This window comes from Crotalus tigris, unplaced genomic scaffold (genome assembly GCF_016545835.1).
Source record: "Crotalus tigris isolate CLP2741 ecotype Arizona unplaced genomic scaffold, ASM1654583v1 scf7180000018001.1161693, whole genome shotgun sequence".
Taxonomy (NCBI): Eukaryota; Metazoa; Chordata; class Lepidosauria; order Squamata; family Viperidae; genus Crotalus; species Crotalus tigris.
This window is the reverse complement of record NW_024096766.1, coordinates 338435-359053: the sequence shown is the minus strand read 5'-3', so window position 1 is coordinate 359053 and position 20619 is coordinate 338435. Positions and strand designations below refer to the sequence as shown.

Genomic DNA, 20619 nt, shown 5'->3' with positions numbered 1-20619 from the left:
ATATTTATATCAAGAAATAAAATAAAAAGGGGGGAAAAGCATACAGTATTATTTAAGGAATTCATCCCTCTTAGAATGACATATGTATTCAGAATCTTTTCTATTTCTTTAACCATATTCAAACAAATGTTTTCATGTATGTATGTATGTATGTATATATATATTTTTTCTCTCTCTGGTAGATCCCGTCATCTATTTTCTTAATTTTTACTTTGATCTTTTTCCTTTGACCAGTATCTTTCTTGATCAATGTGTTTTTCTGAATCAAAATGTTTTTCCATATGTTCATGACTGTTGGTATAAGAAGTAAATTGTAGGTATAAGAAATAGGTATAAGAAGTAAATTCAATAAAGTGTCTTTATATGAGGCTTTTGCCTTTCCATGTTTCTTGAAAATCTTTTTCTTTTTCTCCTTCTTTGCTTCTCTTATCACTTCCTTTCTCTCTGATGTTTTCGGTCGCAAGTAGCTTGGGCTGATTGATGAAATACAGCCTTTCTCCTGTTGGGTTAGAAGGCTTTCCCCAAGATGAACGGAACAACCACCGTCATTCCAGAGTCACCGGGCCACCCTTCTTTCTTTGCCACCTCTCTGGCAAAGGTCTCCAGGCAGGACGAAAATTAGCCACGGTGGTACGCAAGCCTGTGACCAGTCGCTACTGTGCAGGACCGGAAGTCTTTCCTGGAACCTGAATGAGATTCCCTAATATTTGTATTGGTCCCATCCTGCTGGCATTCTAGAAAGGACCTGGCTGTTCTCCTTGGGTTAGGGTGGCTGAAGAGTTGTCAGATTGGGATAGGTGCAATTAGCTAGATTTTCCACCAGCTCTGGTAGTTTATTTAATAGTGGTTAAGGCAGCGGCCCCCAAACTTTTTGGCACCAAGGACAAGTTTCATAGAAGACACTTTTCCATAGACCAGGGGGTGGGATGGTTGCAGTTTTGCTCACTCGTCCACTGATCACCTCCAGATGTGCAATTCCTAACAGGCCATGGACTGGTACTGGTCCATGGCCCCGGGGTTGGGCACCCCTGGATTAAGGCATCAGGTTAGAACTAGGAGACCAAGACCAAGACTAGGAGATCTGCTTTGGACACAAAGGCAGTTGGGTGACCATAAGCCACTCATTTTTTCTCCTAGGAAGGAGGCAATGGCAATGGCAATGGCAAACCACTTCTGAAAAATCTTGCCAAGAAATCTGCAAGGACATGTCCAGGCAGACTCCAAGAAACAGACAGAACAGAAGAGAATTATTTTTGATCCTATATTTTTTATTTATACTTCCAAGAATCAGTTTGAAGTTGAATAGAATAAATTAAATTAAGTTAAATTAAATTAAAATGCTCTGTTGACTTTTTTCATATTGTGAGTCCTTATGTCAAACTTGTGTCTGTTAATACTTCTGTGCAGAAAAGCATTGCTGGTACATGATGGCCTATATCATATTAGAGGAATACCATCTATAGTTTCTTGGGGGATAAAATTGTTAGGACCAATAATATAACTAATTTGCTCTGGGATCTGATTCCTATGTTAGCATCAGGGCTTTTTTTAATCATAGAACGCCCAGAATGGAGTTCCAGCACCTTTTTTGGATGGAACCTTGTAGAGTAGGCAAGGCAGGTTGTATGACATGTGTGAGTTCCGGCACTTTTTTTTTTTTTAAACAAAAAAAAGCACCAGTTAGCATCATATTCCTGTTGTTTATGGTTGATTGTAAGAATCTACTTTCAGTTGGATGGTGGTTTGAATGCAAGTAGGGGCTTCCCAATCAGTGTCTTAAAAATACATTGTCCCGTTTGTGTTGTAGCTCATTAATAAAGCCTTGAATGGTCAATTGTACATGATAACCAGTGGTGTTCTCTTTTTGTGGTCTTTTTTTTTTGTGGTTCTCAAGTTGTGGGAATCAATTTGACTATTGATTTGTTTATTGATCTCACCAAGTGAGTTCAGCTTCCTGAATGCAGCTGTAATGGACTTGGGATGTTGCTAACAAATTTAGTTTGAGAAATTGAAAAAGTAGTAATATTCTGATATTGAAGACTGGATTCAAGTTGTGTGTGATTTACCCATTTTTTAAAAGGCAATTTCATGTACTAATAAAAAATGATCTATATGTTTTTATGTGGCATAGATTTTATATTTTGTAATGTGATAGAATTTTCATGTCTGTCTGTCTATCTACCTTCCATCCACCCATCTATTCCTCCTAAGGTGATCAAAAATCTGATTAACCTTTCATTAATAAGTGGCATATTTAGATTCCCCTTTTCTGTATTCTGATTGTTTTAGTAATATTTCATATAATTTCTTTTTGATGTTTTTGTATCTTATATTTTTTCACTTTCTGTTAAATTTGTGAGGAAATATTTTAGATTTTAAAAAAAACAATAAGACCATTTTATATTTCTGCTTTGTCTTAATTGAAGATTATTGTGGTTGTCTACTACAAGAAATATTTATAATAATTCTGATGTGATGTGTGCTAATTTAAATTAGCAATGATCTTAAACTAAAGGTTTGCTAAGAAAAATTAAAATCCCAAAAAAAAATCCTGACTAAAATATACTGGTCAATTAAAAGAATTAATATCTTAGTATATGAGGCTGGTTTGCTTTTCCATTTTTTGGAAGTAAAAACAATTCTGGAAATCTTTCATTAATTATTGTTTATTTTACTAAACCAAGAATCTGTAGCTACGAACCTCAGAACAAATACAATGTTTAAAAATATTATTTTGGCATTGGCATTAACACCAGACTTTCGTCTATAATTGATAGGTATAATTTCCTATTATGTGAATGATCTGAGAAACTATAACCATGGTTTTATTTTTTGTTTATGTGAATTGGGGAAAATATATTAGCCAATCCAAGCTGTGGACTGAGTTAACACATTGTGAACAATACTTAGCAGAATGGCTTTATTAATTCCATACCACTCAGCATTTCTTATACATTTTTGTTCATATGCTTGTCTAAACTATCACAGGTCTATAGTTGATTACAAACTCACCTCCTCTTAGATCTGAAGAAGCTGCCACATAAGCAAAGGTGTCCAAATTGATTATATCAATAACTGGACTCACCACATGGCTTGGATCCTGATAATAACAAAGAAAGCAGGTTAGGTTTCTGAAAGACATTATCTTTTTAACACAATTAATATGTCCATGGGAGATGATTTATGGGCTTTTCTTTTCTTTATTGATTATATGGATGACCCTATTGCAAGCATTGAAACTAATATATAATATACCTGGGAAAAATATGATTATATCATCAGATGCAATGATGACAACTAAAAAGGTAGTGAAAATGGCAAAAAAAGAGAGATCTTTGTAGGATACAGTTAAGAATTAAAAAGCAATAGAATATAATATGTTGGTTCTGTTTCAGGTTCAACATTCTTCCACATATTCTTTCAAGTTTAGTGCTCTTTATTTCACCACACATATTACAGCATACTAAAGACAGTCACTAAATATTGTTTGTAACCCTGATTCTTCTATTTGGAAAGGAAAAACAGTTTCTACTACAACTAGCCCATTCTACCAAGAAGGAGGAATGCTGTGCTACTAGATCAAAATCAACAGAGTATCATTTTTTGGAAAACAAATGACAGGCTGCCTTTTGTTGTTCTTACAGAAAGACTGTGCATCATCCCAAATGATGCCATGTGGCAAAAAGCTTGTGAGTTATTTAAAAAGGGATTCCTATCTCAGAAGAAATCAATTCATTATTTAATGAGTTAAAAAGGAGAAAAATAACCAGAATCCTAGTTCGATTGATGCGTTTGTTACTATAGTGATGTGGGAATCTTTTTAGTGTATCTGAATCTTTTTCTGCTCTGATATGATCAGCAGTTGGAATTTATGCACCAATTGACCATTCTGAGATCTTTTCTGAAAGCATCAGTAGATAGATACAGGATCCTTCCATTTGAAAGAGGATCTCCCAATGTATGAATGAGTTTATTGGACACCAGATTAAATAGTGCCTCCCAACATTCAATCAAGTTTCAATTGACTAACAATGGCTGTACTCTCTTGGAATTCTGGAAATTAAAGATCACACTTCAAGAGTGGGCTGGTAACATGAAGAACAGAAGCATTCATAAAAATCAAGGAGAGGATGTCAAAATGTGTTTAATGGCTTTTTAGACAGCAAAACATTATCTTCCGTGATAATTACTTTTTACAAACCCTACATTTATTCTTGATTGTTCAGAAAGTGTAGAGATTTTGTTCAGTCATTTCATGGAGAATTATACATATTTTGGAACAGTTTGTTTACTTCTCACATGATTTCCATCTTGCCTTTTAGGATAACAATTTTCCTGAAGCAGATTACAGTCAATATAAAATTTGTAAAAAATGAAATTATTATTTAAAACTAAAATACAACAACCATAACACAGGGATAAGACGAAGGGAAGGCAGATTCCCACTTGAAGCAGGTTTTGGGATGGATTTCACCTTTCTTCTTTACTCTTTTTACAGAGATTCATATGTGTGGAAACGTTCAAATGATGTTTTTAGGATAATCTGTGCCTTCCTTCTTCTCTTTCTATTTATGTATTCTTCTCATAGGGCAGTTAATGATGGAAGGGAAGGTTCTATCTGAGCAGAATTATGAGATGGTTTTCAGATCCATTCCTCTCTCTCTTTTGCTTGGGATCCTTCCCAAAGAGCATTCGTGGTTATAGCCTAATAAAGGGAGGATCTCATCAAATCACTAAGCAGATCTATCAATTTGGAACATATTCCTATGCTGGGATTGCAAATACATACTGTATATACACATATGCATACATACACAATAGGTGCTGTTAACTGCTAATGGGTCAACAAGAAAGCAACCAAAGGGAGGACATGCAAGTTTGAGACTTTTCAGATGATATATTAAAAATATAGTTAAAAATAACTATCTTTTCATAAATGTGAGGGTTCTATGCTTTCCAAGGACTGGACACAACACAGCATAACAAAGCTGTACACAATGCTTTATAGCAGCAGATACCTTCTCCAACAACAGGCTATTGTTTTGGGTCAGTTCTAAGCTTTGCAAGGTGAAGTTGCCATGTTAATATGTCTTTAACCCTCAGTCCTTTATATGCCGTCTTTTAATACTCAGTTTCAAAGCCTCAAGGTCTGTAAAGCAGCATACAATCTTTGCCTTTTTCCAAAAGTTTTTACACTACTTGGGATAAAATGCTTTCAGTGTGATTGCTTCTCTTCTAGTTGCTGCCAAGCTCCAGGCAGGAATCCCACCAAGAAATGCTGCTTATTGTAGCTTGTGGTCCTGGCAGTTGACTGATATTCATCTGGCCTGCCTGTAACAGTGGTCAGTCTTTTGATATCATCTCCTGCTTCACCTGTAAGCTGCTCCTTATCTCCTTTTCTCGTACAACACACACACACATACACACACACATACACACTCACAATCTTAGCATTTGTTTCTGTAAGCTAAGGATCTGGGTGGGGTGCAGTTGCTTTTGAATATCAGAATGTCCTTGGAAATACCAGGGTGTGGCTCATTTTGCCAGCCAGCCAGAACATAAGTGTGCATGTAAATCAGGGGTCCTCAACCTTGGCAACTTTAAGACTTGTGGACTTCAACTCCCAGAATTCCTCAGCCAGCTTTGCTGGCTGTGGAATTCTGGGAGTTGAAGTCCACAAGTCTTAAAGTTGCCAAGGTTGAGGACCCTTGTAAATGAATGCATGCATGAGCCCATCTCTCAGGTTTGTGAAACAACATGAGCTTTACTAAGCTTTGGGGAAGATGGGTGGGAAGCATTTCTACCTGGCCTCAGCTGCTTTTCCCAAGCAGAGACGGCAACCCCAGTTTATAAAAACCCCAGTTTGTATAAAAAAAAAATAGATGGCATTTTTTATATTTATATTATTCTGGCTTGATCACTTTCTATGGGTGGTCAGATGACATATGCCCTTAGAATCAAATATGTGTTGCAATGGTAAGCATATTGCGAATGGCTATGCATAGTTTTTTATTTTGCCATTTCCTTCCAAAAATATTTGAATTCTAATGTTAGGCTTTCTTCAAGGCTTCATTCTATTAAATGTACTTACGTATTTACTTACTTACTTATTTACTTATTAAATTTATATAGCACCCATTTCAGGAAAGGTAATTTCAATAGCATGAAGATACTGTAACGTCTAAGTAAACATGATCCCTTGAGGGTGTTTAGTTGACAGCTCTTGGTTTTGAGCTTTAAAACACTTCCAGATGGTGACTTTGCACACCAAATGGCATTTTGCACGTTCCTAATCTATATCAGAAATATGTCTTTGAGAAATTGGCTAGGAAGCAGTCTAAGTGGTGGAGGTGATGTAGAAAGTCTCCAGGAAGGTTTGAACTCTGATGTTCAATTAAGCAATGGCAGCTTAATTAAATCTGTAACATTACCTTATACCAGGGGCCTTCAAATTTGGCCCTTTTATGACTTGTGGACTTCAACTCCCAGAATTCCTGAAAGCTTCTAGACTTTTCTATTACCTTGTGAGAAAGTGTTGCATGACTGCACTGCTGGATGGCAGCCATGCAGTAGCACTGAAATGGCAAAAACTTTCCAAAGTTTCATTTCCACAGGAGAAATGGGTCCCAACATTTTCCAAGTCAATTCATTGGAGGAACCGCTCAGTAGAAAAGGTGTTGGCTTATGATGCACCATTTTGCCAAGTTAAAGGTTACAGGCACAAGAGTTTTAGTAGTATATAGATATATATAGGCATGCGGGGACACATTCACACGTATATTTTATAAGCCATCCAGGGTTATTTGAAAATGAATGACTAAATAAAAATATTTGCCAAATTTTGCTTCCTGTAACTAGAACATTTGACCAGGGTTTCAGGCTGAGATGCCTTTCGTGGCAATTGCTCCCTGGGCCTTTGTTCAAACTGAAGATACCAGAAACTGCTACTACTAAACATGGTGACTTCTCCCAATGTAGCTCTCTTCTAATTGCCAGAAACCAGAGGAATGATTTCCCATCATTTTGTGCAAATATGAAAAGAAAGATATCACAACCCTAAAAAGCAAAGAAAAAAACTTCCCACAATTCCAGGAAAAAAACAGAACATTATTCTGCCTATGTGTGTGATGTGGTTGCATTACTGCTTCACCCATTGCTGCTGTTAGTCCAGAAATTCTCTTTGTTGCCTCCCCTCTTCCCACAGGCTGGCATTAGAGACTGGAAGTTATATAGGTCTATTCTTCTCACTCTTCTATGCAGACTTCCACTCCAATGAGTTTACAAAAATGCTTCTCCTCCTCCTCCTCCTCCTCCTCTGCTTCCTCTTCCTTCATATCCTTGCACTATAACCATTTAGAAATAGCTGCTTGAATGTATTCCCATGATGAATAATATTCACCACTGAAAACATCCGCCTGACATTAATGCCGTCTGCCACCTTTCCTTAATTATTTGTCTTCACACTCTTTTATGTAATTTGCCCTTGTTGTTATTAGTTGTGATTGTGGAAGGTTGTTTTATTTATAAAATAAATTTCTCATATCATACATAGCAGTGTGCCATCACATCCAATCAGAATCAGATTCAGTGACAGAAAGAGAAAATGAGGCCAAAGAAAGTGAGATAAAAATGAAGAAAAAGAAATCTTATGATTGTCATGTGTTAAAAGAAAGATGAAACGTGGTAGACAATTTCAAACTTATTACAAGCGGGTGGCAAAGTTAGCAAATTGGGCCATTGAACATATGTTTCTATAATCTCATTTTCCAAATGAATACAAAAATGAAAAGGTGGCTATATCTAGCCCAGCATTAAACCTATTTTTCTCAGGACTCCTCCCCACTTTAAAAATTATAGAGGACCTATAGAGACCTATTGTTTGCATGGATTATATTTTTCAATATTTACCACAATAAATTTTAAAATTGACACACTTGCTGCTGCTACCGTGATGGCCTGATAGGATTTTAATACTGTACTGTTTTTCAACATAGGCTAGGAAATAATTTTGATTTTATGGACCCATAACAGGGTCTTGGCTGTCCTGGAGCCGCAGTTTAAGAAACATTGATTTAGACGATATAAACATGAAACAGTGCTGATCCATGAATCAAAGTTCAATTCAGAATGGTGATTTTGACTAATAAAGTACCACACAGCTTTGTAGTTTCTGCAAACCAATATGAGGATATTTCCTAATTTCAGAGTTACTCAAAAAGCTCCATGTTTCTGACAGATAATTTCACAACTGATTTAACAAGAACAAGACATCCTATGGATAACCTTATTTCCATGTAAACTTTTAACAGCAAGTTTTTAGAGGTGGAAGGGATTGTTAAAACCTTCTTCAGTGCACAGATCCAAATTAATTCAAATGGTTGTTGAATAATCATTGAAAAAAACACAAAATACACTGGGATGAAGGAAAGCCCACTGGATGAAGGGAGTAGAGGAAGGAAAGTTCATGAGACTTTGGAGCAACAGGTTTTGCTGCTATTCATACTGCTTTTTCTAATATTAATCTGCAATCTGAGATGTGTACAGTAACAATTGTTAAAATACTTGAAAATTGCTATCAGCTTCCTCTTCTCTTTCCAAAGCTAAACATTGCCTCAACTTTCTTTATAAGCATCTTCAGAAGTATTCATAAGTATTCATTTACAAGCACTGTGTTATACTACTGACCCATATTCATCTTATGAACTAAATTTTCATTATCCTTGTCACACCAGGAATTCTTTAAAGCAACCTTTTGGCTTGCCTGGGTTGCATTGTGTAAAGAGGAATTATAAAATATATAATTAATGTACATAAAAACTTCCTTTTTAAAATATTTTTTATTATCTTGTGGGGCCACATTACTAGCTGTCCAGTGAGGCCTGGAGGCCAGGGGTTGGACACGCCTGGTTTAAAGTATATTTTTCCTTTTCCCTTTTCTTCCTTGACTGAAGAATATTACATTTGGTTCAATAATATTTCATTGCCAGTTTTGCTATCCAAGCAAGATAATTTGTATTTATTTATTTAATTTGTATCCCACCTTTATTATTTTTGCAAATAACTGAAGGCAGTGAACGTATCCAACACACCTAACTCCTCCCTTATTTTCCCAACAACAACAACCTTGTGAGGTGGGTTGGGCTGAGAAAGATTGACTGGACCATAGTCACCCAGCTGACTTTCAGGGCTAATTTTGAATTTTATTTCTGTTTTTTAGAGTATTACCTCTTGTCATCCAATTCTATGAATGATCCTGGATGGCAAATGGCAGAGATTGTAGAAGGCAGGCAAGATATCTCTGCAGGGAGGAGCCAAGGTTTTTCATTTTCCCTCCCTTTCCTTATTTTTTATTTCTAAAGTAATTAAAAGTATAAGGTAATCCTTTCCACCAGCTGAAATTTGGCAAAAAATGCAGCACATGTTTTAGGAGCAAGCACTTTCCACATGGCAGCATACAAACAAATATCTGGATAAACCTTCACAACTGAATCTTATTTGACACTTAACCGATGACCCATCTTGAAAAGTCAGCTACTGACTCTAGAAAGAGTACAGAGAAGAACAACAAAGATGATTAGGGGACTGGAGGCTAAAGCATATAAGGAAAGGCTGCTGGAATTGGGTATGACTAGTTTAATGAAGATAAGGACAAGGGGGGACATGATAGCAGTGTTCCAATATCTCAGGGGTTGCCACAAAGAAGAGGGAGTCAAGCTATTCTTCAAAGCACCTGAAGGCAGGATAAGAAGCAACGGATGGAAACTAATCAAGGAGAGAAGCAACCTAGAACTAAGGAGAAACTTCCTGACAGAACAATTAACCAGTGGAACATTCTACATCCAGAAGCGGTGAATGCTCCAACACTGGAAGTTTTTAAGAAGAGACTGGACAGCCATTTGTCTGAAATGGTATAGGGTTTCCTGCCTGAGCAGGGGATTGGACTAGATGACCACCAAGTCCCTTCCAACTTTATTATTATTATTATTATTATTATTATTATTATTATTATTACTACTACTACTACTACTACTACTACTACTACTACTACTACTACTATTATATGCTAGTCTCTCAGAAAAATGAATCAAACATTTCATATTTTTCCTTGTTTCTATTTTTGTCCTCATGCATATTTCTGATATGCTGAATATATGAAAGGATCCTTTCAACTGAACATGTATGTAACAATACCGGAAAATAATCTATAGCAAAGTATTAATCACATGATCAATATGTTCTGGTTTTGAAGGTTGGCATTGATTTTTTAATGGCCACTCTGGACTTTAACTGCCTAGCTTCTTCATCTATTTGGATCTATTATTAACTTTTCACATGGCTCTGCATAACATTAATTTAACTCTCACATAATTTGGGAAATTCTATTGACCTTTTCAAAAGACTAAGGCCATAGGACTAATTTATTCTACTTCAAAATATTGAATACTGTTTTAAAATTAAATGTTACAACATAACACAAGCATATTGTTCATGATTTAGTACAGAATCTTTCCTCCACCCACCCACCCTGCTTATAATTATCCGGGAGCACTCAAAGATACTTCTCATTTTGGCTGATTCATATTTAGTAATGTAACTTAAGGTGCTACTTGCAACATCTCTCCTCAAAATAGGAAGATTTTTCTTAAAAAAGAAGAAAAAAACCCTTTCAGTTGGAAATAGAATGTTGTCATCCAGTAATTCATTACTGTGGCATTACAAAGATTGATTCCTTTTTGTAAAAAAAAGCCTTGGGCCTCATAATTACATTTTCAGGAAAAGTTATTTGCTTGAAACAAATTGGTAATGGTAGATGCATCAGTCCTCTAAATAAAAGCAGCAAAGCATATATGAACAGGCTTATCCATTCATGTGCTGAACCAGAGTTTCCCTCTGAATGATATACTGTTGTTTTGTGATGTTCTTCTGAAATTACACATGCTCTCATGTGAAAAAATGCTGATGTCTTCAGTCAAATCTACTGTGAATACTGCTTTAGAAGACCCCTATGTGCATATGTGGGTTTTCTAGGTGTGCATATGGTCACATCATTCCTCCGATAAGCACTTATCAAGATGAGGCATGCCCACAATGTATGCAATAAAATAACATGACTCTTTGGTAAGTGAGTTGCATGAATGTCTGAAATTGTCAAATTCTGATATCAGAAAAAGTGGTGATGAAAATGAGCGGTGGTGATAAAACTCATTTTTTTGGGATAGGAAAGAATAGCTTAATACTGGTAATTGCACCAAAGTGAAAGAGAACTTGATTCAAGAGAAGTCTGATCTGTGATAGTAAAATGTTCTCCATAATTAAATATAGATAGGGTATAGTGAAGAGATGCTCCAATATATACTGGATTAAGGAAGCATTAAAGTATTGAAAGTAGTTGCCATGGTATGAAAGATTCTGAGGAGGAAGAAAAACAAGAAAGTCCAGTTGCTTCTTGAAAAAGGCACCTTTGGGACAACCATGACCTGGATGACTGAGAATCTCCATAGACAAACACAAAGGAATATCTTTTATCAGGATATTAAATGTTGTGTGTATTGGGGGGGGGAGGCAGATTTTTAAGGCTTTGATTTGCTGTCACGATCTTGGGACCATATAGGGAAAACTGAGTAAATCTGAGTTGTTTTATTATTAAAAAACATTGATTTTTAGAGGGGGCAAGGGCACTAGAAATAGCCTTTGTCTCTTGCTAACAAGCAGAGAAATGTTGATGGGATTAGGGGTGTTACCAGTTTTACTTTGCTGCAATTTCCTTATTAGGCTTGTTTTAGTCAATCACTCACTAGGCTGGATCTTCCTTGCCACTAATCAATTTCATTCTGCCTTTGTTAACAGTGAACCACAATTCTTTTTTCTTTTTTTTTAGCAAGGAAAGGATAATTGTGGAGGGGATGTAATTGTTTAAGAGTGGGAAGAGTTATTTTTGAACCATGTCATGTTTGCATGGCCAGGGGAAGTGAAAATAAACTTTCATTTCAGCCAAAACACAGGCTTCCTTGCAAATTCTCAAGACAAGTTTGGAAACTGAAACAAAGTGAGTATGATAGTTGATCCTAAGATCCTGAATCCAGGTCAGAACAGGCTTAATCTAAAAAAATGAAGCTTTATCTCAGCAACTGGTTGAGAGAGAATGTGGGAGGGCCTTGTCTCTTGGTCATTATTAGCTAACTAGACAAAGGGGAAGTGCCCCTTTTTTGTTTGTGCCCTTTCTCTCTGAAGAACCATATAGAACTGATCTTGGTGGAAAGAAGGAAAGACCCACTATAATATGTCATCTTCACATCATCTACTGCAGGGGGTCTTCAAACTTGGCCCTTTTATGACTTGTGGACTTCAACTCCCAGAATTCCTCAGCCAGCATGCTGAGGAATTCTGGGAGTTGAAGTCCACAAGTCATAAAAGGGCCACGTCACAGTAGTGTGATGCAGAGAAATTCAATTACAACAGGCTTTAAAAAACAAAAACAAAAAAGAGTTGATGGCTTGGGTCTCATGAAACCTTAAATTGGTTGGGGACAACTGAACACTCAGAACTCCAAGTGACCACCAAAGCCTCATGTGTGGCCTTCAGAGAGCTCCAGATGTTTAGAGAATTTTTTTAAGAATATAATGTTTGTTGGTTTATATGTTTATTCTCATCTCAGCCCATAATGAAGTCCAAGTTATCAGTAGATCATGTTCAAAAGACAACCCATTAGCTATTTTTATTTATTGATTTATTTCAATCAGTTTGTATGGCCATCTCACAAGCATGACTCTGTATAGCTAACAACATTTTTTAAAAAGTACAGCTAGTAAAATAAGAATAAAAACTAAAGATAAAGAAAGCAACATACTATGGACAACAGGAAACCAGCAACTGGGCTCAACTAACTTCACAGCCTCCAAATCTGGTAAAATAGCCAGGTCTTTGTCAAAAGCCATTAGGATCAAGGTTAACCTAATTTCGGATGGTATGGTGATCTAGAGGGCAAGCAGTGTTATAGAAAAGCCAACCAGTTATACATGATAGCTTTCCAAGAAAGGGAAGGCTGGAGGCAGATTGTCTTTGCGGATTAGTCATAACTCCTATGCAGGTTGCTGATAAAAAACTGATCAACTGTAAAGCTGTAACTGAGGCATGAAACTCGGATGGGAATTCAGGCAGAAATCCTGGAGGCATCAACTTGGCTGAATCCAAGAGTTCAAAAGGTGAAAAAAAGTTTTGGCAAGATTCCCTATTGTAATATTCCAAAGAGGCTTTTCACAGTTATCTTTGTACACACATGCAATGGGAAGTGCTTTTGCAGTAAACACTCTCAGTGTTGGAGGGCAACTGTCCCAGTTGGGAGGAGGGCTCAAGTGGGGAATGTAAGGGGGGAGGACAACATCTGACTCCCCCCTACCCCCCCCCCCCCATGAATGCCTTGAGCCTTATCTGATCTTTCCCAGGTGAAAGCTGGCAGTCTGGTGAGATTCCTGTATTACAGGCATAGAACAAAAAAGTAGCTATTTTGTATTCTACTCTTATGGGTCTGGTTATTCATGTCTGACACTCAGGCACCTACAAGTCATGGGTTCACACATGAAAATCAGCAACCTAGAAAAAAGAAGAGATGACCACAGAAAGAATATAACACTACCCTCAACCCCTTTCCTCACCAGATGCACCCTAATGTTGGTAAGACTCTGCATATATTGGTGCAGGAAACTTAAGGTTTAGAATGTATAAAGTGATATGGGATATCAAAGCTTGCTTCTTGCTATACTGTGCATTATTTCATTATTTTACTTTATTAAATTACTTACAATTCTTTCTGTGAAATTTTCACTCAAAAAGTAGTAACATTCTTTCTACTATGTAATCAACTTTGTGTCCATGCCTCTTTCTCTGGGCTTTAACTATCCCATGTGTTAAAGCAAGTAAAAAATAAAATAAGGCAGATACAAAGGTGATCAGGTCCTACTGTAAACTTCTACCTGAAGCTTGTTGTTTGCTGTTGACATCCATGGAGCACCCTGGTCCTCAATAATTACTTCAAGTAAGGAGTGTTAAGAAATATATTGTTAGACCTTAACCTGCCAAGGCAGCTTGCTAATGACATAAATTAAATTTTATTCTTTTGGCCCAGCTCCATCCACTACTCTTTGCAATGTGATCTCTGGCACATGCATCTTTGGTATATATTCTGTCACAGGATAGATTTCTTTAACTTGTCTTTGAGATATAAGGTTTTGTGTTCCTTTATTATTCCATTACAGTGTCCCTTGCTGTCACATACTTTGCTTTTTGGACTCTTGCCACAATTTAGAAATCAGACTAAAAAGTTGTTTTGCTGAATGAATAATAGAAATGGAAATATGGGACAGAGGTCATTTGCTGATTCAATGCATTTGGTATCATTATATAAATCTATTAAGTCAAAATCAACTGATCCTGTGAGAAGCCAATTAAGAGAACACTATTTTTTTTAAGGACCAAGGGAGGCAAATATAAAGCAGAGTTAAATAAAAGTAGTTGCCCTCTCAACACTAGCCTGAAGGTGGCAGAATTAACATTTCAAACATTTCTGCGAACACTGGACATAGGTATGCATAATTATTATTATAAGATAATAAATAATCTATTCAAAATTTGTTTAACATACACAATAATCTTGTCAATTTGGGAGTTTCAGTGCCATGAAAAATTTAAGTACAGAAAATGCATTAACAGCTTTCTACATAGTAGTTTTGCAGCATGGCCTTGTGACTTCATAATAACATACTACAAATATACAATGTACAGTTGAAAACAGAGATGGACAATAATAATTTCGCAATGACTTTGATACCATCATTGTCAGATGCCATCAATCACACTCTCAAAAAGCAAATTCAGCTGAAGGCCATCAGTATTGGAATTCAAAAAGGAAAAAACACGAGAATTTATCAGCAGGTTTAGAAGTCTCCCCAACATTGTGTTTAAAAGAGAGAGAGAGCAGAATTTTTTTCCAAATTAATCCTATTGGGGTCCATACGGGGAAAGAGGGAGAGGGTATGATGGCATGTACATCATATCATCTTAAAATGATATGAATTACATACTGCACATCATTTGCATCATGGCACAAAATATATAAATTATATAATTAATATGATTTACAGGATGAGGAACATGACATCTTTGTAACTTCTGCAAGATGCTAATCCCTGTGGGAATTCGGGTTATTTACTGAATGTCCTTTGGAAGAAGCAAAATATCTTTTAAGGTTTATCATTACTTATAACAGCTTTTCCCAACTTGATGCCTTCAAGATATTTTGAACTATTTCCAGAATATCAAATACTCCAATATATTTGGAGAATCCTCTTTTAGGAAAGGCTTGCTGATAATGAGGGCTCAAATTGCTAATGCATGAGCATGAGCATTGTTATTTCAGAAAGTAATATGCATCAACTTTTTAGTTGCAAAAACTAATTCCCACAAAAAATGAAACTATTTCCTTACTTGGTCTGCTGTCCTTAAAATAGTAACAACTGCATTGAGTTTTCAGGTTTTTAACTATTGTATGATTATTTGTCACTCTCTAATGTTAAACTGTAAACTAAATACCATACTTTTTGTAAGTGCCTGCATTAGTACCAAATTCTATAAAAACATTGCTTATAAAAATATGAGTAAACCAAAAACTAGAAAGGAAATACAACACTACAAATACTCACTAAAAACATTTCAGTTCATTTTAAAAACAATTAAATTACAGGGAAAAACTATAAAGTGCTAGTTTACCAGGAAAAAGGATTCTGCAGCTAAGATGTTACTATCAAGAATTCTTTTCTTTTTCTCCATACCACAGGCTGTTACTGTTGGTGGGATCTCAAGGAAGTCCTGACAGTAGATCATAAACAATATTTAACCAGTACTGGAGAAACTGCTAGTTTTGTGTATCTGAATTCTTCACGATGCAGAGCTTTATAATAAATAATAATTTATTTAATGATATCTGGTAGCTTACAAGCAACCAGTGCAGGTTCTGGATTGACTTGAAGGACAGCCCCAGGCAGAATGCATTAAGGAATATCATTGTAAGATTATTATGGAATAGATTAGTGAAGCCAGACTGCTCCCGCCAATCAAAGATGAACATATCTCTTACCACTGAAGCAACTTACGCCTTTAGTGACTGCACTGAATCAAATAGATCCCTCGGTTTGTATATCTATTATTTGGGATTAATAATCTTATCCAGAACAGGTCACCTTCTCAATTCCAGAAACCCCAGCCATCTATTCACTATGACACTACCCAATGCTTTTGTTTATCAGTCCCTCAGTTTTCTGGCCTTTTTCCAACCTATCCTGTTCCTGTTCAACAGCTGCACAGTCTACTCTAATTCAGAAGGAATTGTTGTGTTGATAACACATCCCAAATCAATATCATATAGATATTAAACAACAAGGAGAAATTTTTGCAGAAGGCATGCAAACAATGTTGTATAGCAGAATATTAATGACTCTGTTGATACTAAGGACTAATATGTTTCATCTGGTATCCTAATAATTGCTATTTGTTTCTTTCTTTTGGGGGGAACGTATACTGTATATACCAGCCTTCATCAGAGCTTTCAGGACAACTTAATCATATAAATAAAACAAAATCAATATGAAATAAAACAAATGAAGAAAAAGAATACCAATTAATCATAGTATTATGATTTAGTAAACGTTCTGCCATTCTGACACAGCCAAGCAACATAGCTCTGCTATTTATATTCATAAAAATATGTTAAGCTGTCTGATTTCTAAAATGCCTTGCTTCAGTTCCTGACGCTCATTTTGATGGTCCTGTTGCTCCTGAAGAGATTCTGGGGATAGTAATAGTAATAGTAGTAAAGTTGGAAGGGATCTAGTCCAACCCCCTGCTCGGGCAGGAAACCCTACACCATTTCGGACAAATGGCTGTCCAGTCTCTTCTTAAAAACTTCCAGTGTTGGAGCATTTACTGCTTCTGGGGCAAGCTGTTCCACTGATTAATTGTTCTCACTGTCAGGAAGTTTCTCCTTAGTTCTAGGTTGCTTCTCTCCTTGATGAGTTTCCACCCGTTGCTTCTTGTCCTGCCTTCAGGTGCTTTGGAAAATAGCTTAATTCCCTCTTCTTTATGGCAGCCCCTGAGGTATTGGAATACTGCTATCATGTCCCCCCTTGTCCTTCTCTTCGTTAAACTAGACATACCCAATTCTCGCAACCGTTCCTTATATGTTTTAGCCTCCAGTCCCCTAATCATCTTTGTTGCTCTTCTCTGTACTCTTTCTAGAGTCTCAACATCTTTTTTACATCGTGGTGACCAAACTGGATGCAGTATTCCAAGTGTGGCCTTACCAAGGCATTGAAGAGTGGTATTAATACTTCACGTTATCTTGATTCTATCCCTCTGTTAATGCAGCCTAGCACTGTGTTGGCCTTTTTGGCAGCTGCAGCACACTGCTGGCTCATATTTAAGTGATTGTCTACTAGGACTCCGAGGTCCCTCTCACAGTTACTACTATTGAGCATGGTGCCACCTATGCTGTACTTGTGCATTTGGGTTTTCTTGCCTAAATGTAGAACCTTGCTTTTTTCACCATTGAATTTCATTTTGTTAGTTAGTGCCCAGTGTTCAAGTCTGTCCAGATCCTTCTGTATCTGAAGCCTGTCTTCTGGAGTGTTGGCTATTCCTGCCAGCTTGGTGTCGTCTGCAAATTTGATGAGTTCCCCATCTATCCCTTCATCCAAATCGTTGATGAAGATGTTGAAGAGTACTGGGCCCAGAACAGAGCCTGGGGCACCCCACTACACACTTCCCTCCATATAGATGCAGTTCCATTGAGGACCACTCGCTGAGTACGGCCGGTCAGCCAGCTACGGATCCATCTGGTGGTGGTTCTGTCTACCCCACATTTTTCTATCTTTTCAAGTAGTAGGTTGTGATCTACTTTATCAAATGCCTTACTGAAGTCCAAATAAATTATGTCCACAGCATTCCTCTGATCCACTAATTTTGTCACTTGGTCAAAGAATGCAATAAGATTTGTCTGGCATGATCTATTTTTGACAAACCCCTGTTGGCTTTTAGTAATGACTTTGTTTGCCTGTAGGTGTTTGCTGATTCGTTGTTTGATTATCTTTTCCAGGATCTTCCCAGGTATTGAGGTCAGGCTGATAGGTCTGTAATTTGTCTGTCCCAAGCTCTTAGACTTAAGACACTGGGCTGGAAACCAGGAGACTAGGAATTCTAGCATTACTTTAGGCATTAAAGCCACTTGGGTGACTTTGGCCAATCACTCTCTCTCAGCCAAATTCACTTCACAGGGTGGTGGTTGTTGTGGGAAAAATAGGAGGAAGAAGGAGTATGTTTGCCACCTTGAATTATTTATAAAAATAATAAAGGTGGGATAAAAAAAATCTCAACCCCCCCCCCCCCTATTCTGGGTCCATCATTTGAGAGCCATTAATTCCAGAAGCAGATTTCACATTAATGCTGCTAAAAGCAAAAGCAAACACTCTATTTCAAACTTTAATTTAGATTATTTCTTTTTAAAAAAAATAGTGAAAAGAAAAATAGTGAGAGAGAAATTTCAAGTATGAGAAGTTAATAGAACTGACATTTTGTTTTTCTGTTTCATTCAGATGTTACTGTTTCAGTCTTATAATGAATTTTCTGTGGCATTACTGCATATGGTATCAGCATTCATCTATAACAGCTGTGAGCCTGAACTACATTCCCCAGTGCTAGAACTGCCATCCTGCTGGCTGTATCTCATCAAATATCTCATACAAAAAGGTACCGTCATCACTCAGAGACAGAGAGATGAAGAAAAAGAGGACCAATGAGGATGAAAGAAAGAGAAAACACAGAAAGAAGAAAATTAAACTCTTCTCTTGTTTTAAAATAGAGCCATACTATTCACACCATGAAGCCACTTTCCCCCAGCATGTGAAGATCATACTACTGAAATTTGCCAGCAAAATGACTGAATTTCTACAGAACACATTGGAACCGGGTGGTATTAAGAGAGCATAAGTGAAAGTGTTTTCCTTCTGTCAGGTGTCTCTCACTCTCAATGCGCTCAGCCCCTTTCCCATCAACTGGGAGTTCTGGGAGAAGCAGCAGCAGAACAGATGACTGGAGCAATGAAGGCATAAAATAAAGAATGAATGTGATCTGACATGAATAAAATCTCACATTTAAGCTTATACTGTGGTGGTAAGATCTGTGGAGTGTTTGCTTTGATTGCCTCTGTAGATAGCTGCCCAGTAGCATAGTTTAACATTTGCTAAACCAAGCTGTAAGAGGGGCTGCTGGCCACTACAAATAATTCGATAACATTTCTCACATTTGTTTGGAGCTTGACACCAGCTGGCCAAATCCAGCTGAGGTGAAAGAAGCTTCATCTTGTGAGGTTATATGGGATTGATTTGAGTCTGTGGATCCAGAGGAAATGCTTCATGCTAACAACTTTGTCACACATAAACCATATCCCCTGCCCTATCTTTCTAGTGAAAGCTGCCAGGGAAGTGAAGGGAGGCTGAATCTGGGCAGAGGTGAAATCATCTTTGAATAATAGGCTCTTTATCTCTGCCTTGGAAAAAGCAGTGATATATCGTCTCCTCAAGAAAATATCACTATCTTGGACTATTATTTACTAGCTACCAATCTTTCCTTCACATAGTAGATTAAGAAAATGATAGGGCTTCAGTTCCAGAAAACCCTGGATGAAACAGATTGTCTGTATCCTTTCAGATGGGATTCAGACCTGGGTATGGGATAATCATTGGTCTCTTATATTGATCATCCCTGGTGAGACTGGGGTGGAGAATTCGCCTCCCCTGATTCTATTGTATCTCTCAGCCTCCTTCAACACCACCAATCATAGTTTCTTTCTGAGGCTGCTGCAAGGCCAGATGGTGGGAGGCACTGTTTTGCAATGGTTCTGTTCCCTCTTCAGTGAATAGACCTAGACTAGAGAGGCTTTGTCCTCAAGGCCCTAGATAGTAGAGAGGCTGTGTCCTCGGGCATTCTGGCATGCGTGAACTGTTTCTCCCTTCAGTTTATCATCTACAAAAAGTCATTCATCGGCACAAGGTGAGCTAGCACCAAAGTGAATGATACTCAGGAGATACAGTGAAAGTTTGACCTGGTGTGTGGATGAGCAAAAACAAGCTTAAGATCAACCCTAGAAAGATGGCAGTAGATTAGAAAGTTGACTAAATGTGGAGTGTGCAAAGGAGGGTCTGTCCCTTGGGAATTCAAATTAAATTAGAAGTACCCAAGGATCCCTAACAGGCTTGCTGAAAGATAGGAAGGGAATATTATTGAGATTATTTTGATGGTATATGGATACTTGTCTCCTGGTTGAAGACAAATATCACAGAGCCCTTCTCTATACAGAAGGGGTGACAGAAAAAAGAGCATCCCACTCAGTAACATTGGTTTAATAATGTTTTACTGGGAAAAAATGCTTTTGTCAGCAGGGTTTAATTTCCATTAAATCAATTTATTAAAGCTTAATTTGCATGAAATTAAATTCAGTCCTTATTCAAAGAACCATCACTCCCTTAAACCATTCAGCACTGGGAAATGATCATAGACCTAATTAAAAACTTGACT

General features: G+C 37.1%; 1 protein-coding gene across 1 annotated transcript in view; it reads right to left on the bottom strand.

Annotated features, from left to right (window-relative positions):
- The window catches only part of GALNT14 (polypeptide N-acetylgalactosaminyltransferase 14), a 336775-nt gene that overhangs the window by 43267 nt on the left and 272889 nt on the right, over positions 1 to 20619 (bottom strand). The window contains exon 7 of the mRNA XM_039346512.1: positions 3013 to 3100. Coding sequence (XP_039202446.1) covers positions 3013 to 3100 — 88 coding nt within the window. The remainder of the gene's footprint in view (positions 1 to 3012; positions 3101 to 20619) is intronic.